The 23,184-nt window shown below is 37.9% G+C and overlaps 1 protein-coding gene across 1 annotated transcript in view; it reads right to left on the bottom strand.

Moving 5' to 3' along the window:
- Window positions 1-17,352, bottom strand: part of LOC150092380 (uncharacterized) — an 83,231-nt gene extending 65,879 nt beyond the window's left edge. The window contains exons 1-2 of the mRNA XM_090414855.1: window positions 16,726-17,352; window positions 11,624-11,813 (exon numbers count right to left, since the gene is read on the bottom strand). Coding sequence (XP_090270981.1) covers window positions 11,624-11,813; window positions 16,726-17,352 — 817 coding nt within the window. The remainder of the gene's footprint in view (window positions 1-11,623; window positions 11,814-16,725) is intronic.
- Window positions 17,353-23,184: the final 5,832 nt, after the last annotated feature.

The raw sequence follows: 23,184 nt of genomic DNA, 5'->3' as shown, positions 1-23,184 counted from the left end.
ACCACAGAAATATTTTGTTATGGTGGCAAGTTTGCTATAGTGAATTCCTTCAGCACAGTATTATACCAATGTGACTTGAATCAGAATTTTTTTTTATCCAGCAGTTTACTATAGTGAATGATTTATCATAGTGATGTTTGCTATAGCGAGAGTAAATTGCATTTTAATTCTGACAAGCTAAAATTCAACAAGAAGTTGAATCTGAATTTCCATCTTTATTTGTTTATTATCTCACTCACCTAGTCACAGGAGATGAAAAGTGGGTTCATCACTTTGCCCTTTGCACAGTCGCACACTGAGTGCAAAAAATTAGAAACTGTTACCATTGTCTGAAAAGTCATGACCACGGTGTTCTGGAATTGCCAAGGAGTTCTGTTGGTGACTTCTTGCTGAAGTGAGGAACAATCAATTCATAGCTTTACTTTGTAATGGCGGACAAACTGAAAGCCAACATTCAACACAAACAAGGACTCCTAATAACACACTACTCCACACACACACACACACACACTGTACACACCACTCATGAATAGCTGCACTGCAATCATTGGGAAACTCTGCCACATTCCACCTACAGCCCATACTTAGTGCTTTCAGACTTCAATTTGTTTGGTTGCCCCTCCCCTCAAGAAACACCTTTCCAAAAAGCATTTGACTATGGATGAGGAAGTTCATCAGGTGATGCAATGTTGGTTACTGGGTGTGGGCACAGACTTCTTCAGTAATGGTACTGATAAACTGATCTATCAATGGGACAAGTGCATCAATAAATTTAGAGACTTTGTGAAGAAGTAGTGCATGTTCACTTATTTGTTGGTATATAATTTCAACTTCCTATTATTAAATATCCTCGAGAAAAAAAAAATGTGTTACCTTACTTTTCGGAAACTCTTCATATATGCATACTGACAAGACACAAAAAACAAATCTAACAGGATGCATGCTCAATATGTGAAATGCACCTATAATTAAAAATAAATATATTGAATATTCTGGGATCATATTTCAGACAGTGCAATAATTCTCCCTTTTTCCAGGATGAGCAAGATAATTCATGCTTTGGATATGAGGAAATGAACAAGAGAGTTAGTGGTTGTGGGAAAAAATGATTTAGTTGGACATAAGGCAAATGAAAGGATGGATATCAGAAGGTTACTGAGAAGAGTGAAAGATAAAAGTATAGTAGAAAACGTTATCAGTGTTTTGATGGAGGTATGACAATGATCAGTTGACAAGGAAAATGAGAATCATGAATGGCATGTGGGCAGAGCTGTGTGAGGAGAGGGGAGTGCAGTTTGTAGATGTGTGGAGTGTATTTGAAGGAGGAATAGAATTGTACAATAGCGATGGATTGCACTTGAATGGCTTTGGAGTAAGTAAACTTGAGAGACTGTTGCTAGAAGGATGTGAGGCATGTGATGCAAGCAACAGATCAGAAGAAGTAAGAGGTGAAGTGAAAGATCAGGAGAGTGGAATGGAAGATACTGAAGTGCTTGACAATGGAAACAGTAGTGTGAAATGAATAGAAAATGGAAATGCAAGAGTAACAGGGAAATGAGAGGAGGGAGCCTGGATGGACAGGGAAACACTGCATAGGGGAGAGTGGATGTTACAAGTAGTAGTGAATGTGTGTATGAGGATGATCAGAATAGGAATGGAATGGATTGGAATTTTATATATATATATATACATACGTATAGAGCAATACCTCGCATAGTCTGATTTTAAATCCTACAAAATTAGTACACAAAATTATTTTTTTTATACATAAATGTTCGGTTTTTCCCTTTATACAGTCAAGTCTCTTTTTGTGTGGTTTATTTTTATGCGGTTTTAAAATTATACGATACGATATCCCAATTTTTTCGAGAGTTCCCCGTTGTATATGTATGTACCTAGACTCGATGAGAATGTAAACGTGGCATTATGTTCAATGTGTAAGCTATGTATAGTATGAGTAAGCAGTGGACGTTTGTGAACTTTAGAAGTTAATGTTGAATTAACTTCTATGTCTATCAGTTTTCGATGCACAAATCCACAGTAAAGTTGATTTGTGATAATAAAATTTTAATTCCATTTAAAAAAACTACATAATGAGTGCAAAAAGAAAATGTGAAAGTGATTGTGTCACCAAAAAACATAAATGGCTCACTTTAGAACAAAAGCTATATAATCAAGCTTCATGAAGAAGGTGCATTCTTTGCTAAAATAGGCTGTGAAAAAGGAATGGACGAGTCATCAGTTCAAAAACTTATTAAAAAAAAAAAGATCAATACAAATTGCAAGGTATGGCTATGGCTTCTTATTTATCAAAAATAGCAACTAAAACCAGAAGCACTTGAATGGTACATATGGAGCAGCTATTATCCATATGGATCGAAGACTTAACTCAAAAGCGAGTTCCGCTTAGTCAAATGGAAATTCAAGACAAAGCATTAAGTCTTTACAATGACTTGAAAACTATTGATGATATAGAAAATAAAGGTGAGGGAACTAGTGAAAATTTAATGGCAAGTCGTGGGTAGTTTTTTCATTTTAAGCAACGAACTGGTATTCACAATGTTCATATCGTTGGCGAATCTGCCAGTGCAGATAAAGAGGCTGCTTTAAGATATCCAAAGGATTTGAGTGAAATCATACAAAAAAGGTGGCTACAAAGATGAACAAATATTTAATGTTAATGAAACGGGATTATTCTGGAAAAAGTTGCCATCACACACTTTTATAGCACCTAATGACAAGTCATGCCCTGGATATAAAATTTCAAAAGACTGTCTCACACTGTTATTAGGTGGAAATGCAGCAGGGGATTTCAAATTAAAACAGATACTTGTGTACCATGCAGAAAATAATACAGCTCTTAAAAATGTGTCAAAAAATAATCTCCCAGTGTTGTAGCGTTCAAATAAGAAAGCATGGGTCACAAGAGTTTTATTTGAAGATTGGTTCACCAACTATTTTTGCCCTACAACAGAATGTTATTGCAGCGAAAAAGGATTAAATTTTAAGATTTTATTCATCTTAGATAATGCCCCCCTGGTCATCCAACTGGTCTTTGTGATTTAAATGAAAATGTACAAATAACTTTTCTTTCACCAAATACAAATACGTCGATGATCCAACCAATGGATCACGGTGTCATTGCAACATTTAAGGCCTATTATTTGCGCTGCACTTTTTTGCAATCCATAAAAGCTACAACAGGAGAAAATGTGCCCACCTTAACAGAATTTTGGAAGAGCTACAACATCAGAAACGTTGTCAAAAATATACACGAAGCATGGCATGAATTAACAGCAAGCAATATGAGAGCAGTATGGAAACATGTCATACCACATTGCGCAAATGATTTCATTGGTTTTGAAACTCATTTTGCTGAAGTCACTAATAATCTACTGGAAATTGGGCAGCAACTTTGTTTCAAAGAATTGGATTCCATCAGCGTAATTGAGTGCACTGAATCGAACAGTAATGAACTGGATAATGAAACACTTATTAACATGGATGAACAACGAGCTTATGAAGAGCAGATGGACAACTTAGACGACGATGACTGTGTTGAAGTGCCTGCACAAGAATTAACAGCTGAACAACTATCAAAAATTATTGGAATGGCTGAAACCTTGTCGGAGCATATTATGGAAGTTGATCCCAATATTGAACGTAGCCGAACGATAAACAATGCAATTCGTTGCTACAAAGAAATATATGAAGAGAAAAAATCAAAGAAGAAAAATGTGCAGACATCGATATTGCAATGTTTAGAGAATAAAAAATGAATTACAAAAAAATTAACAAAAAATGTATTTTTTGTTTAATTATTCTTGATAAAGACATTTGAATTTATTAATCTCGTTTTATTTATTGAAAAACAGGGAGAATATTTTTTTTTGGAACCAATTATCATTTTTTGTATGTATTTAGTTCCTCGATTAGTCCGGTTTCAAACAGTCCGAGATATTGGTGGAACCGAATACCCGGACTATGCGAGGTATTGCTGTGTATATATGTATATATATTTTAAAATTTATTTATCCCACACATGAAAGGTACAAGCATCTACAGCACATCAGTGTCATGTGTGAGGTACAGAACAGGGTTGAGAAGGAAGAAACCTACTGACATTCTTCTTAAAGAGCTGTAGGTTGAAATTGTTAAGAAACACATCATGAGGAAGGCTGTTCCAGAGGACAGAAGTAGATGAAATAAATGAGGAAAAAGAGAAGCAGGTTTAATGAGTTTGCAGTTTTACTGTAAAGGGATGTTGGACAACTGCTGCTTGTTTCAACAGGCCTAACAGCAAGTGGAGAAATGATGCTTGCCAATTCACTGGAGCAGCGACCATGGAGGGTACCTCTAGAAGAGAGACAGAACTGAAACATTGTGTCTGCGAGATAGAAATTGAAGTGAGCCTGTGAGGAAAGGGTCATCTATGAGCCAAATTGCTCTCCTACGGACAGCATCAAGAATTTTTAAGGCGGTTTTAGGTGCACCACCCAAATGTGTGTGTGCATACAGATTCTAAGGATGAGCGGATTTAGGATTTATATATGATTAGTAGCTGGGTGGATGTAAAATAGCTTCTTGAGCAGAAAAGATTGTCTAGTTTTTTAGAAGCTGAGGAAGCTATTGATGTGGTGTGTTTGTTTGTGCCAAGAGAGGTTGGAAGTGTAAATGACAGTCCAAAAGAGAGAGAGAGAGAGAGAGAGTTCATCCTGTCTGGTGATGTGTGTATTACTGAAGATGAGGGAAGGTGAGTTGAGATCCCTTTTAGAAGAGAAAAGACAGGACTGCATTTTGGTGGCATTGAAGGTGACTAAGTTATTCTTGTCCCATTGAAGGATGGTATGGATCAGTGTTTAAGCAATGGCTGCTGATGATCTTGATGATGTAAGGGACGGGACGTCTGGGAACTATATGGTTTGTCAAAGGAGTAGGGTGAGTGGAGAATACTATTGTCAGCAAAGCTATGGATAGTTGGATGTTGTTATAGCATGGGAAATGTGGTGGTTGGTGATGAAGAAATGTGAAAACAACTTGTTAATAATAAGAAATGAAGAGATTGCATCTGCAAATAAGGAAAATGAATTTCTTGAATTCTTGAGAAACAACTATCTTAGGCAGTATGTATAGGAAGGCACACAAGGATCAAGAGATTTAGAGCTGATCATTTCATCAGAGTATGTGATTGTGAGTGGGTTTCACACCTCCCTCCAGTTGGTGAGAGTGATCATGAGGTGATCACCTGGGTTGTGGCTAGCCATATGAAGATTTCTGTGAGGAAAGGATATGTGGAATTATAAGCCAGTGAATATGATAAGCTTAGGAGACACTGGAATGAGGAGTTGAGCAGAAAAGAAACAAATGCTGCTTGGGAACTGATAAAGAAATATATAACAGCATCAGTATATGAATATATTCTGCAGGTCAAATGGCTAAATAAGGTACAGGTGTAAAATGGATGAATGAGGTGATTAAGCATGAAATCTGAGCATTGTGCTGCCTCCAAAATGCTTTGGAGGCAGCACAAGATGAATAATGATAATAATTAATTGCATTAAAAGTATAAAAAGCAGGACAGGAAAGTGACTCAGTAATGACAGCAAAAGTTCAGTACAAGCAGAAATGACAAATCAAGCCAAGATAACAAACCCCTGGAATTTTTTCAATATTTTGCAAATAGAACCAAGAATAATTATGGCAAGATGATGTCAATGGATGAAAGTGGAAGATTGGTAACTGCTGCTAGGACATAGTCAAGGTATTAAGTAGGAATTAGCTTCTGCCTTAGCCTACTTGTTTAACAAGCGTCTTGCAATAGAACAAATCCCAAAGGAGCGGAAGAAAGGTAAAATTATTTCACTTCACAAAGGTGGTGAAAAGGCTATGGCTACAAATTATAGACTGTTCTCTATATCAGAGTTGTAGTTAAGGTATTGGAGAGACTGGTGAAAGCTAGGATACAAAAAGCGGATTGATGACAGTGGTATTCTTTGTACTTATCAGCATGGGTTGATTAAAGGGAGGTCGTGTTTTACCAACTTCCTTTATGTACTATAACAAGGTGATGAATGTCTTGGACAAGGGAGATGCATATACTTAGATTTTGCAAAACCTTTTGATAGATTGCCACAGTACAAGTTAGTAATTAAACTGGAGCAGATGGGATTGGATGAGAGATTAATGAGTTGGATAGGCATCTGGCTCTCAGATAGGGATCAGCAAGTTGTAGATGGGATGCAGTATCCCAGAAAAGGAAAGTCACTAGTGGTGTACCACAAGCGGTCTGTTTTGAGACCACTAGTTATTTAATTTGTATATTAATGATATTGGGATGGGCTTAACTGGTGATTTACAACTTTTTGCAGATGATGCAAAGTTGGGGAGAGTGATGAGGAATCAAGCAGATGTTGTGGCCTTACAGGAATATCTGAATAGATTGTATGAGTGGGCAACAGTATTGAACTGTCAGTTCAATGTTGCAAAGTATAAGGTTCTGAAATTTGGTAGGAATTTTAAAGGAAGTTGATAAGACAAGAGCCCCTGGAGTGTGAGGCCACAACATCTGCTTGATTCCTCATCACTCTCCCCAACTTTGCATCATCTGCAAAAAGTTGTACATCACCAGTCATATCAGATTATAGCTATAATGCGAAAGACCTTAATGTTCAGAAATAGGGAGCTTCTTGTTCCACTGTATAAGGCCTTGTATGGATTATTGTGCAAGATTCCGCTCCCTAGTTTTCATGGTAATGAGGATATATATATGGATAAGGTCCAGAGAAGACTGACCAAGGTTGTAACGGGTCTTTAGGATGTGTTGTTCACTGAGATATGAGGACAGATTGAGGAAATGCAGTTTACAAAACCTTGTGAATAGGAGGAAGAGAGGGATATGATTGAAACATTTAAGTTGATCAAGGGTTGTTATTGGGTTAATATGGAAGAAATTTTTCATAGACTGGTTGAAGGGGAAAGAACAAAGGAACATCGCTGGAAGCTGTATAAGGAGGTCAACCTGTCTCCATGCAAAGGAACAAGCTCTTTGCATGGAGACAGGTTGGTGAGTAGAATGCATTGATTGAATGACATTGTGGTGAAAATTAAAGTACCCCTATTCAGAGCAATCTGTAGAGAAAACCAACAGATGAAATATTCTAGCTTAGTTCAGAAATGACCAATAGGGAATATATGACACTGTGAGCAAGAAAAGATAGTGAATTTTGCATACCATCTGAGTCATAAGACAGTATAAACAAAGAAGTGAGACTGACTCTACACTAATTCAATGCACGATGGATCTCACTTTTCCTGAACATGCCTTGACCGTGAAGTGTTCCGATAGGAATGGGAAAAATGTTTCAGCAGCACTTGACGAGTACAAAAGCCTAATGACACCAAATGCAACAGTATGACACCTAACGACTAAATGCAATAGTTCGTCAATTTAAAGAAGCAGACAGTTTGACGGTCGCATCAAAAAAAAGCTTAAATCTGAAATTCTGCAAATGACTGAAGATGTTGCTCCAGTCATTGAGCAGCCAGTGAGAATGCTGTAGGTTCATGCAGTGCATGTGCCATAGCAAAATAATAATAATTATTATTTTTCCTGACCTTTGTGAAGTCACAATACTCATCATGAGAGGTCTACACTAGTCAAAAAGTCTATCATGCCACTCCTTAAACTCATTCACAGTCTGCATGTTGACCATCCTCTCAGGCTATGAATTCCATGCTCATACCATTCTCCATGCAGGTTAATTAGATTTGCCAAGCAACAGTATGGAAAACTTTGCATAAAGTGTTGCAATACTACTTGTATAAACTCAGCCAAAAGTTTCAAACAGGAGGTTCCAGCATCTGAAAAACATTTGCATTGACATTTCATTTCTGGCACATAAGGGGGGGAGGGGGATGAGGTTTGGCCTTTGGAGTGATAAAGAAGTACATTTTCATGTGTGTGTAGAACAGTAAATACTCAAAAATGCCACATCTGCACTACAGAGAATCCCCATGCATTTCAACAATTTCCCTTACATTTGCTAAAGGTCACAAGTATGGATAGGATTTATGGCCAATTTCATTATCTTGACTTTTCTTTTTTTCGAAGAAATCCATTAAACCAAACCTGTGACTTGCATGGTCACAGCTGCACATTATTGGGACATGTTGAGCATTTTTTTTTATTCCACAACAGCAGCAAAGAGGGTACCTGATCACAACACTGTTGATACAAGATGAAGCACCTTCCTATATAGAACATGAGGTTCGACAATTATTGCATCAACATTTCACAGAGGATAGAGTAATCAGTCACTCATTTTCTATAAAATGGCCACTGCATTCAGGTATTGAGGAAAAGATCTTCACCTGGCAGATTTGCAAAACAAAAATTGCTCATCATGTGCAAAACTATTTGGCAGATCAATGGTATTGCACTGTAAACAATACCATATGGCAGTATCAGCTATTGGTCCTGCACACATTGAATGTTACCGCTATTGATCATCAAGATCTCCTTGACAGCTACTTGCAGCATGTCAGCTCTATGTGATATGTTTTTTCTATCATATTATTTTATGAAATGAGCAAAATAAACATCATCAAATAACTTCATTGGCACTGACTGAATCATGTCACAATCACATGTCATAATCACATATCACATGCTGGTATACATTAATGTAATTTTCTCCTGCTCACAGTGGCATAATTTTCTCTATTGGTAATTTTTTTAGCTTATTTTTTTATTGTTGAAATCTCTTCCCAATGATTTGGTTAGGGTACCCACCAAGTTTGAGGGTATTAAATCTACTAGTTCTCTCTCTACAGACTGCTCCGAATAGGGGTACTTTAATTTGAAATGCCTTGTACTATACTAAATATTACAGAAATGGCCCCGATTCCAAACTGGAATTATATTATGGATAGGATTGGGAGACGGGGGGGGGGGATATCAATGGTAAGGTAAGCTTTGACATGAGTACAGATATCCAAGATGGAAAAGCATATTGGGGAATGAGGATATCAGTAGGATAGAGATGGTATGAAGACTGGAAGAAGAAGAAGAACTGAATACTTATTTGAAAGCAGTCAAATTAGAGTTAGGATGGCCTGGGACTCAGGGAGAGCAATTAAGTCTAATGAAAGTAGTTTATAATGAGAAGTAACAGCTGAGAAGTGGCATAGGATGGACTTCTTATAGGCTCCAAAATAGTTTTAGAAATGTCAGGAGCATCAGGAATGCTGTTAGGAGGAAGAATTTGTGGCATTGAGTGAGAGTAAGGACAAGAGGAGAGTACTACTGGTGGCAGCAAAGAAATTATGCTAATAGATCATAAACGGACAGCCTAATGATAAAATAACAAAATGACACTTAAGTTAGGAAAAAAATTATTTAATATTTGTAGAATTTTTTTGCTAGGATTCCTAGCTGTAATCAATATTGTCATGCACTTACATTTAAATTGCAAGTGCATGACAATACGTGCCATTAATTGCAGGAGGATAACTCCATTCACAACTATTAAAGTTCAAAGAAATAAATTTAAATAATTACAATTTTATGAATAATGGGAATGAGGATTGTTACTTAGGATGACTTCCCAACATTGGTAAAGTTCAAGGCAATCAATTTTGTTGAGATTAGGACTGTGAATGCTGGCTTCACAACTTTCTTTATATAATCTTTCAAGAAGAAAATGACTTGTGTAGGACTTTAGTTTTATTCATAAATTATTTGCCTAGTAGATAAGACATAGCTGGATAAACCAGACTTATCAGACTCTTGAAGTAAATATACTCTTGATATTTTTCTAGATCAGTGCTTCCCAAACTCATGAATATAAAGGCCCCTTTGGAAAAATTTAAATATTTCACAGCCCCCATTGAAACTGAGCTATCAGCACAGTCGCCCTGCACCCCAAGCATATTTCTCTTCCTACACATCGCTGCACCTGTGTACACTAGCAATGAAATATTAATTTAAAGCACAAAAAACTTGGCCATTTAAATGAGCACAAGATTTTGCATTTGTAAGCTTTTTTTAACCGTTGAAATGAAACTTATATGAATAAGCTTATATTTACTAATATTCATTAAGCACCAAAATATGCAAGAAGCAAAAGTTGTGAACCAACACCAATGTGTGATTTTTTTCAATTAAAATATAAAAAAATAACAAAAAAGAAATAATAAATAATAAAAATTAAATACGTTTCTTTTAAGATAAAAACATATCTACTTAGTCTTAAAACATTTTACATTTGTTTTCATTATTTCATTGCCCCCTCAACAAAACTAACAGCCCCAAAGGGGACCACGGCCCACAGTTTGGGAAGGCTGTTCTAGATGAATCTGAACTAAACGACCTGTCTGCCTATAATATCAAAGGTCGCATGAAAAGGGATCTTATAAACTCCAGGGTAGGAGAGGATTTTGTTTTTTGGAGAGGGCTAGGAAGAAATTTAGTTTACTAACTGGATGGAAAGAAACTTGTAGGTCAATGTGGCAAAGAAGTCTTGCAATTTTTCTGAGAGTCTTTTAACATATAGTATTTAGATGGCAGACTTTTATCTCCCTTTTTTGAAAAGGGAGATTATCTATGTGTGAACTATATAACTGAACACAAACTATCATAGAACAAGCGTTTCTCTTTGATACTTTTGAGAGATATTTTTCTTAATTAAGCTACTTATATTAACTAAAAATAGTTATAGATTTCTGGTCTCCAACAGGGCTATAGATTGGAAAGCAGAATTCTACTGTAACGTGGATATTTGTGAACTTCTTTAGATTAGGTGGAAGAGAAGATGATTTTGTTGCCCAGTATATAATCGTTACTCTGCCTGAATTAGTGGCTTTAAATACTAGTTCTGTATTTAGTCTCTAAAACAAAGAAACCAGATTATCTAACTCTTATCCTATCTAGAATAGTACATACAAATTTACAAAGTGAAATTCACATAAAAAATGAATAATATAAAATATAATATAAACCTGTAATAGTTATGCAGAGAAATTTATGAGCAACTTATTATTATTATCTGTCACCTCCAAGGAGTCAAAGGACTCATCAAGGGAGGGCACTGTACTCTTCAACTCTCCATCTGCACTATTTAAATCCACCAACTACACAGAAAGCAACTGTTATCATCATCTACACACAATGCCATCTACTGTTTATCTCCACCACAACTAGTATTTTTTGTCCATAAATTATTTGTGTGTGTATATGTGTGTGTGTGTGTTCTCATGGCAGATTTGTCTGTATGCGGGATGAAAAACCTGAGTTTCTATGAGGAAAAAAAACACCTGCTACCTCTGTATGAGATCAGCTAACTCACCTTCAATCAAAAAAGCTCATATAAAGATTCTTCTCATCACAACGAGAATTGAACTTATGCTTTTTCCAATCGAAAGGTGCAATGTACCATCGTTCTTCCAATTGCACCATGGAGGCATTTAAACTTATCGGATTTAATATCACTATGATTAAACAATAGTATATTTTAGAACTCAGTACAATATGGTGGACTAATAACAATGAGATAATTTATTTCAATAAGTTATATCTGAAATCTCATGAATAGAATCAGGATAAAAATAACTAGATATCACTTACCATATGGAGAATTATGTGCAAAGGGAGGAGGTCTATCTGTAAAAACTGGTATATATCCACTGTTAGAAAATGGTGGACATAAATTCTTGCTTAAGCTAGAATGAAGATGTGCTGGACTGGAATTCCCACTGCTGTTATTACTACTATTAGCCTTTGTTGTGCCATGACTGTCTCTTTCTAAAATATCAACCTAAAAAATGATTATTATAAATATTACAGTAAACCATATAAAGAAATCATTTGCAAAACAGTGGCTACCCAGAAGCAGATAAAAATCCATTTTTTTATAATACTAAGCATACTAAAATACAAGCTAAACAATCAAAAGCTTCCTTTAGCTTCTTATTTAATAACAATAACAGTACTGTAGTTTTCATTTTAACTAAATGCAGTTTTAAATAACTTCAATTCATTATCCATGTTTGCAGATTTGCTTTCTCACTTTCTTGCAAGAAGTGTTACCAGTTTAATATGGAGCAAATTAAAGATGTAAAATGCAGAGTTTAGTGGATAGGTGGAAAAGAAATTATGCATTAGAGACATTTAAGGTAATGAGGAGATTTTACAGGATTAATATGGAAACAATTATGCATAATCTCACTCAACTAGTAACATCTATGATAATATGATAGATGTTGCTAGTTGAAGTGAGATCTCCCACAATCAATCTGTCATCTATATGAAAATGTATTATTATTATATGGGCACCTCCATGGAGTCAAAAGACTCATCGCAGGAGACCCAATCTATCCACACACTCTATCATGCCTCTCCTTGAACCAATTAACAGACAAAGCGTTCACAACTGATTGACAACCCATTCCACTCATTCACAGTGCTCTAAGCAAAAAATCTAGTCCTTACACCACTTCTAACCACAACTTTATTCAACTTCCAGGGATGACCTCTTGTTCTGGTCCCTCTAGCCAACTGCTGAAACATTTCCTCTGCATCTATCCTATAAAACCTTTTAAGCAACTTAAATATTTCTATCATATCCCCTCTTTTTCATCTATCATGCCTCTCCTTGAACCAATTAACAGACAAAGCATTCACAACTGATTGACAACCCATTCCACTCATTCACAGTGCTCCAAGGAAAAAATCTAGTCCTCACACCACTTCTAACCACAACTTTATTCAACTTCCAGGGATGACCTCTTGTTCTGGTCCCTCTAGCCAACTGCTGAAACATTTCCTCTGCATCTATCCTATAAAACCTTTTAAGCAACTTAAATATTTCTATCATATCCCCTCTTTTTCATCTATCAACCAACTTCTGCAATCCACACACTTTCAATCTATCCTCATAGGAAATATTCCACAGGCCACTCACCATCTTAGTCAGTAACCTCTGAATCTTCTCCACTGCTTCCTCATCATCAAGAAACCCAGGGGACCAGACTTAAGCACAGTAATCCATATGTAGGCATATCAAGGCCTTATAAAGAGGAATAACAACTTTCTTTTCTCTACTTGTTAATGTATTCTTCAATAGCCAAGTAATCTTATGTGCTACCTTGGTAACCTTAGCAACATTTTCTCTAAATTTTAACTCTCTGTCTACCACCACCCCTAATCTACCTTCATCTATTTCCTGGAGTGCAGTACCATCAATGTGATACACAGCATGTAATTTATTTATTCCAAAATGCATAACTCTACATTTCTCAATGTAATGAGAAATTAAATTAATTAAACTAAGGATGCAGTGCCAGTGTATTATGTCCATTAATTGCCTGTTGTGCAAGATAAAAAATCTGAATTTTGTCAAAAAAAAAAAACTTTCACAATGGCTTGTGCTTCCAATGGGATTCAAACCCAGCCCCTTCAAACAAAAGCATGACATCAATCCTGCCTGAACTACAGGGGCTTGGATGGCAAACACAGTGAGATCCTGCTTCTTTTGTGTGACTCAATGGATGCATCAAAAATATACTAATTTTGTGCATTCATTATCTCTGATTGTAGATATACAGTAATTGGCTCATTGTATATATCAGATATTTTTAAGAGATGTCATTTTGTTTAGATGAGGTAAGTAAAATGACCAAGGAATAAATAGTGGAAACTGACTGAACAGGTGATGGCACTGAACCAAAGGGACCTCCCTGAAATCTTCTCCCTCACTTTAGTCATATCAGTCAGAATTTCTCAAGAGGCAATGTACAAAATAAATATATCCCAAATTAGCTAGAAATCAGATGGATGATGTGACTTATTGCAAGGTCTGCATATGAAGAATTCTTCGCCCCTACAATTTTCTCAGGCAGGATATTTAGACGGAATACTGAATCTTGGAGTCTGGTAAGAATTACCTTCTCAGCAATTTTGCCAAGAAGAAAAATTTATAATTTTTTTTTAATTAAGACTTTAATTCTTACATTAGTTTAATGTTATTTATAAATTAAGATTATTACATGAATTTGTGAATTAATATCTTTAATTTAATCATTACTCTGATAAAAAATGTTTTTCCTCTCTTTAATGCTTAGTGATATAACATCACGCGGCTCGTTCTGCTTTTAAATGATCAATTGTATCAACTATCAACTTTACTGACATAAGGGGTGAAGCAAAAGCTTTTCATATTCCCCACTATCTTAAGAGAAACTGTGGGTGGAGAAAGTTTATGATCTAATTGCTTGCCCTGAGTGGGCTAGGAGATTAGTCCTCAGTGTTGAAGTTTAAGATGGCTTTAGGTCTTTTATGTTTGAAATAATCCATTGCATCATAATCTGCAGCCAGCTGGATCAGCTTGTTAGGGTGCACAGATGCTTTTGGGAAGAATTTGATTGCTATAGTCTGCATGAAAGTGTAAATATAGGGGACATTTGTGTCTCGGTGTAGCTGGACACTTCGGATGAACCACGGGGCGCCCAGGATCATCCTAAGACATTTATTCTGGATACTTTGTAATTTGAGAATATTAGTATTTGCAGTATGACTCCAGGCCGGTGAAGCATAGATGAGTATTGGATGAACCATCAGTTTGTATATGAGAAGCTTGATTCTGGTGCTCAGCTTACTGTTTCTGTTAATTAGCAGATAGAGCTGCGCTATGGTTTTTGATGTGTTTGCACAGAGAGTCTTTATATGGGAGCTGAAAGTCAGTTTTCTGTCTAATATTACTCCAAGATATTTGATCTCAGTTTTCCATGGGATTTTTGTGTTGAAAAGGAGGATATCTTCTTTAGGAAGCAAAGATCTTCTAGAGAATAAGACGGCTACGGTCTTCAGGGGATTCACTTGGAGTTGCCATTTGGTGAAATATTGTTTGATTAGCAGTAGGTTTTCTTGCAGTTTCTTGATGGCTAGGTGCGGCTTTAAAGATCTGGCCACAAGTATAAGGAAAATAGGATTGGTGCTAGTAAGAATCCTTGTGGAACTCCAGCCAAGATGCATTTTTGTGTTGAAACTACTCCACACATCCTGACTTGCATACGCCTATCGTAGAGGTATGCCTTTATAAGATGAATGATTCCTATTGGTACACCAAATGATATCAGTTTGTATAGCAAACCATAATGCCGAACCTTGTCAAATGCACTGGCTATGTTAAGGAAAACAGCCCGAGTGCATTGACGGCAGTTAAAACCCGTGATGATGTGTTCCACTAATCTGTGTATTTGTTGCATGGTGCTATGAGATTGTCGGAAGCCAAACTGCTTTTCAGGCAGGATATTTAGATGGAATACTGAATCTTGGAGTCTGGTAAGAATTACCTTCTCTGCAATTTTGCCAAGATTTGAGATGAGGTTGATTGGTCTGTAATTTTGAGGCAAACTGGGATCTTTTCCAGGTTTATAGATTGGTATAATGTCTGCCAGTTTCCAGTAGGAAGGGAGATGTTTGTAGTGAAGGATGGAGTTAATTATATTTGTCAGATGGACAATAGCTCTACGTGGTAGAAGCTTTATTACTTTGTTAGAGATACCATCGGGTCCAGGAGCCTTTTTGTTCTTAAACTTCTTAATAATAGCATATATTTCAGCCAGTGAGATGGGTGCAATTTGAGTGAAATATGTGAGAGCAGAATTGAGTGAATATCTAACGTTACAGTGGATCTTGTATATATGGTTAAAATCGAGGTAATCGTATGCAGGTTTACATTGTTTTTCAAGATGATTTGCTATTGCTTCAGCTTTATCAGCATCAGTGTGGATGAGACCTGAATCTGCTTGAAGGGGGTGGGGGAGGTTTATTTCTGTTTTTAATCTCTCAGATGAAATTCCATATGGAGTGGTTATCAGTAGAGATGGAGGTCAGTTTTTCTTCCCAGAGTTGAGTTCTATTGGCTGCGAGGGCATCTCTCACAGCAGAGTTGAACCTGTTCAAGATCTGTTTTTCTTGCGGTGCCCTGGTGTTGTGGTATTATCTTTTTTCTTGCCTTGTTTTTTCTCTAATCAGATTCATAATATCTTCTCTTCTGGCAAGTGATTGAATTTGCAGGTAGTTGCAGGGGTAGTAACTGACATGAGTAGAGACCGCATATATGATAGGAGAGTCCTGAGATTAGAGGCATGAACAGATGGCATCAGTGGCAATATCATATTAAAAATGAGGATATTAGGAAAGAACTTAACATTTCTAGCATCCAGGAATGTGCTAGCAGAGTTAATCCCAGGTGGTATGGTCACTTAAACAGAATGGAGGAGGAAAGATTAGCAAAACAAGTGTTCTCTGCCAGGTTGGCAGGAAAATGACCCAGAGGAAGACCAAGATATAGGTGGATTGATACTGTACAAAGTGCCTTAGACGATAGAAATATAAGATCTGATAATGTTGGAGTCTTGACAAGCAACAGACTGATTTGGAGGAAAATTGTAGATAGGAAGTTAGTAATGATGTAATTTTTTTCATGTAATACTATCATATCCTGTACACCCCTTGAGGGTACATGGCAGGAATTTGATGATGTTTTTGTAGATTTGATGTATCTCTATTAAAACTAGACGCACGAGTGTTTTGTTCTGGTCTAGTCATCCTACTGACTTTGATTGGTAGGAATTTGATGATGATGATGTTTTTGTAGATTTGATGTATCTCTATTAAAACTAGACGCACACGAGTGTTTTGTCTGGTCTAGTCATCCTACTGACCTTGATAGGTGGCAGGTCCTGGAGGTGGAGATCAGCCTCTATTTCGTCAGAGGTTATATCCTCTGAGAGACCCCTTAGAACCACCTTCAAATTTCGTTCTGAGCCAAGAGAGAAAGTATGGTATTGGATATCTTTTGAATCCAGCTTTTTAGTTAGTTTTCTAAAGTCTGACACAGTAGTAGGCTGAATCCTAACGCCATCGTCAGTATTTTTGGCTAAGATATACCGTATCTGAAGGTTTGATATGATGGATCTCAGTTGTGTCCATTTCCTTTTTTCATGTAGGACAATTGGAGGTACCCTCTCTTTGGGGGAGGCAGTGTGATCAAGGCTGGGGGTGTCCTCTTCCATACCTAAATCCATGAGAGGTTCAGTGTCAGAGGTTTTACGTTTCTTACGAGCCCGAGTTTCATTGAGGTCTGTAGTAGAGGAAATCACCAAATCGAGTTTCTCCTCAGTCTGGGAACTATTTTCGCACTCTTCAATTTCATTTGACAAGTAGTAGAAATTAAGAATGCCTGGCCAATCATTTTCAGCTTTTTTTAGTATCTTTTTAAGAATGCTAATTAAACGTCCTTTGGTGCTGAGTGAGTTAATATAAGCATAATCGTCCTCTTCCTCACACATTGTGAGATATTTAGAACGATAAATCAGTAATGGCGGTTAGGCCTAGTGAATTAGCCTATATATAAATGGAGAATCACTTACCTGTGAGTGATTATGGTAACCACAGGCACTTCCACAGCACAGACAGACTTGACTGGAAATTATTACCAAAAATCAGATGTTCACAGACATTATTCATGCCATTATCATTATTTTATGAATAAGCATAAGATCCACGTAAGCTCACTATCAAAATAAGATCAGATCAATTCATTCATTCATCCTATGTAGCCACTGAAGATAGTCTGTTATTTTCAGACTGAAATATTTGGCAAATTAAAATATATTCTTGTGTAATATTCTTGACCATGTTGTTTAATCTGAGTCTCGGGTCTGGTTTAGTCCCAAAGGTGTGGAAAGAGGGGAAAATAGTTCCACTGCATAAAGGAGGATCCAAGACTACTATTGCAAATTACCGACCAATCAGCATATCAGGAGTCCTTGTCAAAGTCTTGGAGAAAGTAGTCAAGGGAAAAATACAGGACTGGATTGATGAAAATGAGATACTGTAGGGAGACAGCATGGCTTTGTGAAGGATAGATCATGCCTCAGTAACTTGCTCAAGTTTTATAACAAGGTGACGGCTGAACTGGATAAGGGTAATGGGTTTACAGTGATACTGCTGGACTTGGCTAAGGCTTTTGACAGGATACCACATGGAATTCTAATCCGTAAACTGCAACATATGGGAATGGATATAGGGTTGGTGAGATGGATAGGTGGGTGGTTGATGGAGAGATATCAGAGAGTAGTTTATTCAGGAGTAGAATCCAAAAGGCGGCCTGTGACTAGTGGTGTGCCGCAGGGTTCTGTTCTTGGACCACTGCTGTTTAATTTGTTCATTAACGATATAGGGAAGGATCTAAGCGAAACGGTTCATTTGTTCGCTGATGATGCAAAGTTGGGTAGGGCAATAGTGAATGCAGAAGATGTCAAAATCTTGCAGGATGATGTGGATGTCAATTTAATGTGACAAAATTAAGGTTATGCATTTTGGGGTGAAAAGATTAGCAGCAGCATACCACATTGGTGGAACTGTACTCCAGGAGATTGATGAAGCCAGGGACTTGGGAGTGTTGGTGGATAGGGAGGTGAAGTTTAGAGGACACATTGCAAAAGTGTCCTCTAAATCAGCTCATCAAATCACTTAGTTGCTGAAAAATACTTTGACAAGCAGAGATAAGCAAGTTATTGTTCCTCTGTACCTAGCTTTGATAAGACCTCATCTCGACTACTATGCCCAGATTTGGTAACCTAGGTTTCTTCTTGATGGGGAGGAGGTGGAGAGGATCCAGAGGCGAGTGACCAAGATGACAGCAAGTCTATGGAATGAACCTTATGAGAACAGGTTGAAGATTTGTGGGTTGTAGAAATTGGTTGATAGGCAGAAAAGGGGAGATATGATCGAGACATTCAAATTGCTGAAGGGTTTCTATAGGATTAATTCAGAGGATATTTTTGAGATCAGGAGCGGTGGTCGGAGAACTAGGTTAGCAAGGGTGTTAGAGCTGGGTTCTTTACTTTTAGAGTGGTAAATGAGTGGAATAAGCTGCCAGAGTCTGTTGTGGGTGCTATGACAGCGAACGAGTTCAAGGCATGGTATGATAGATACTGTGAGAATGTCGAATAGTTGTGTGGACATGATGTTTAGGGCCTCCCTAAGTCTAAGGACTCCCTGGAGTTGCCCGTAATAATAATAATAATAATAATAATAATAATAAATTAAAATGGCAAGAGATCTCACAGTAAATTCAATAGCAACCTTAATCAAAGTACTTTGGATCATGATCAATTGTTGGTATTCCACCTTGTTAAAAACTGTTCCTATGTAGCCACTGAAGATAGTCTGTTATTTTAGGAATCGCTAGGTGTCGCACGGATTAGATCGTCGGCTTGTCGAGAGCTCCTGAAAAGATCAGTATTATTTTGTGTTAACATTAGATATTTTACCAGAATTTTAAGTAGTATTGTTTGCTTTTTGTTTCTTGGTGTGTCTGTGCAATTTTTGCGTGTTTTCTGTTATTTTAACTATTATTTTTAAGAAAAGATAGCGTACACATGGCACCGATAAAGAAAAAAATGGCGGCCAGGTCGCCATGCTTGCTTAAGAGTTTTGATGTAAAAGAATTTATGCAATGTGCTGTCTGTGAGATGTATGCCTTGCGAAGAGCGGTAGGAGTCTGGTTAGAAAGTGATAGTGGAGTTAATATGTGTAGAAAGTGTAAAGAGAATGAGGACTTCAAGCGTGTTTCGTGTATCGAGACTGATATCGTTAACGGTAGTCAGAATGCAGAAAATGGCGGTGTACTAGAGAATTGCGTGGTAGTGCCAGATATGTGTGAGAGCGTCGCTGAAAGTGTAAATGAAGGTAGAAACACCGAAGGAATGGATGATTTGATCGATAATGAAAATGGTGAGATAAATGCGAGTAGCGAAATTGCCCGTTTAAATGGCGCGATACACAGAGCCAAACGACAACTGGAGCGTATGCAAAAATGTGTGTTGAACGTACCGACAAATAACCGGCGGAAGTCTGTGACGGCAAACAATAGAATGTACGTAAACGTCAATAAAATGAAGGAGCGAGTGCTGTATGGGGATTCGCTATTAAGAGGCGTAATAATTGAGAGTTTAACGAAGTCGTACCAGCCGGGTGCGAACATAAAGGACGTCAGCGAATCTATTCGACTGCAAAAACAGAGGGTGAAAGAGATGATAATAGTGGCAGGAACGAATGATTTGAAAGAGGACAAAATGGAAATGATAGAGGATGTGAGGGAGTTGTTTGAGGTAGCAAAAGAGAAGAGTGAGAGAGTTAGGATGGTGAGTATCTTACCGCGGTATGACAGCGAAGTGTTTAGAAGGAGGGCCATAATTGCCAATGACTTTATGCGTGGGTTATGCATGGAGAGTGGTGTGGAATTTGTGGATGTGTGGAATGAGTTCGATGGGCGAAAGGACTTATATAAGATGGATGGGTTACATTTGAATGGAGTTGGTGTACGGAGACTTGAAAGAGTGTTGATGAATGATGTGGAAGTGGATGTACAGACTCAGGGAAACTAGATTTATTAAGAGGGGGGGAGTAGATATGCAGACTTTAGGGGGGGCAGTTAAGTGTATGAATGAGTATATTATGCCCGGGCGAATACGACGGACAACAAATCAGAATGGGATAATTAGTATAAGGAATCAAAGTAGGGATGGGACAAATGGGCTTCTGCGATTCATGTACACTAATGCCAGGAGTATTAGGAACAAGAAGGAAGAGTTTTTGGCCATGGTTGGCACTTCCAGGCCACAGGTTGTCGGTATTAGTGAAACATGGCTGACACAAGATGATAAAGCTAGTGGGATTGAATGCGATGGGTATAGCGTGTTCAGGAGTGACAGGGTGAATAAAAAGGGGGGAAGAGTGTTATTGATGATAGCTGATGAGCTTCAGCCAAGGAGTATAGAAGTTGAACTGCAGGATGGGGAAAAAAGCACATTTGAGGCTGTTTGGTGTGAGATACAATCTAGCAGAACAAAATATACAATTGGGTGCTGCTATAGACCGGGTGATGGAGTGGATGGTGGGAATAGTATGCATAAGCAAATAGAAGAAATGAATGGAAAGAGGGTAATTATTATGGGTGATTTCAATTATGGTAATATTGACTGGAAAGAGGAGAGGGCACATGGGAGGAAGGAATTGGATTTTATGCAGTTATTAAGGGACAACTATCTACGGCAACATGTATTGGAAAATACCAGGGGGCAGAGAGTGCTGGACCTAGTAATTGCAACTGAGAATGTGGCTGTAACGAACATGACCTTGTTGCCACCAATTGGTGAGAGTGACCATAAGGTCATGACTTGGGAGGTGGCTAAAGGAGTCGAATTTACAATTAAGACAGGGTATATGTGGAATTATCGGGCTGGTAAGTACGACAAGCTTAGGTGTGTGCTTGGCTCAATGCCATGGCATGTAAAACTGCAAGAGCTGGATGTTGATGGTGCATGGGAGGTGGTCAAGAACTGTTTGCAGGAGGCAATGGTTGACTGTATACCAAGAGTCCGAATAATAAATCAGGTAGGAGTTAAATGGATAAATAACACTATTAAGCTTGAGCTGCAAAAAAAGAAACAATTGTGGAGGGAATTTAAGGAGAAGGGTGACCATCAGGTGCATGAACAGTATAAAGCTCAGGCCAGGATGGTAACAAGGGTGGTAAGAAAAGCAAAAGCAGATTACGAAAGGAAATTGGCCATGCAAGCTAAAGAGAATCCCAAACAGTTTTTTCAATATGTTGCAAGTAAAAGGAAAAATGCTCATGGTAGAATGATCTTAAAAAATGCTGAGGGTAGGGAGGTAACTGAATCAGTCGATGTTGTGGAATTACTGAGCGAGCACTTTGCAAGAGTATATCATCCAGGTGGTGGCTTTGCGGAAATGGAGGAACCAACAGCTTATACTGGAATTGTGATGAATGAGGTAGAGGTAACTAGTCTGTTACAGAACCTCAATGTCAATACATCTGTGGGATTGGATGGTATACCAGCTCGTGTCGTACGTGAAGCGGCAAAAGAATTGTCAGTGCCCTTGACCATTATGTTTAATTTGAGCCTCAGGACTGGGTCAGTCCCAAGGGGGTGGAAAGAGGGGAAAATAGTTCCACTGCACAAAGGTGGTTCCAAGGCTGCTGTTGAAAATTACCGGCCAATCAGCATAACAGGAATCATTATCAAGGTCTTAGAGAAAATAGTCAAGAGGAAAATACAAGATTGGATAGAAGAAAATGGGATACTGTATCGGGGACAGCATGGTTTTGTGAAGGGTAGGTCATGCCTCAGTAACTTGCTCACGTATTATAATACAGTGACGGCTGAACTGGATAAGGGTAATGGGTTTACAGTGATTCTGCTGGACCTTGCTAAGGCCTTTGACAGGATACCACATGGAATTCTAATCAGTAAATTGCAGCATATGGGAATGGACATAGGGTTGGTGAGATGGATAGGAGGGTGGTTGACGGAGAGATATCAGAGAGTGGTTTACTCAGGAGTAGAGTCCACAAGACGGCCTGTGACTAGTGGTGTACCACAAGGATCTGTTCTTGGACCACTGCTATTTAATTTGTTCATAAATGATATAGGAAAGGATCTGAGAGGAACAGTTCATTTGTTTGCGGATGATGCAAAGTTGGGTAGGGCAATAGTGAATGCAGATGACGTCAAAATTTTGCAGGATGATTTGGATAGATTGGAGGTCTGGGCTAGGGAGAATGGATGTCAATTTAATGTGGCAAAATGTAAGGTTATGCATTTTGGGGTGAAAAGATGGGAGGCAGTTTACTGCATTGGTGGAACCGTGCTCCAGGAAATTGATGAGGCACGAGATTTAGGAGTGTTGGTGGATAAGGAATTGAAATTTAGGGGACACATTGCAAAAGTGGCCAAATCAGCTCATCAAATCACTTGGTTGCTGAAGAATACGTTGACAAGCAGAGACAAGCAGGTTATTGTTCCTCTGTATCGAGCCTTGATAAGACCTCATCTCGACTACTGTGCTCAGATTTGGTCACCTAGGTTTCTTCTTGATGGGGAGGAGGTGGAGAGGATCCAGAGGCGAGTGACCAAGATGATAGCAGGTTTGTGGAATGAACCGTATGAGAACAGGTTGAGGATTTGTGGGTTGCAAAAATTGGTTGATAGGCGGAGGAGGGGAGATATGATTGAGACATTCAAATTACTGAAGGGTTTCTATAAAATTAATTCAGAAGATATTTTTGAGAACAGGGCTGGTTGTGG

Source organism: Typopeltis vanoorti, chromosome 26, assembly GCF_054136105.1.
Source record: "Typopeltis vanoorti isolate ZY-2024b chromosome 26, IOZ_Tvanoo_1.0, whole genome shotgun sequence".
In the NCBI taxonomy this organism is placed as follows: domain Eukaryota; kingdom Metazoa; phylum Arthropoda; class Arachnida; order Uropygi; family Thelyphonidae; genus Typopeltis; species Typopeltis vanoorti.
This window is presented reverse-complemented; position numbering and strand designations above follow the sequence as displayed.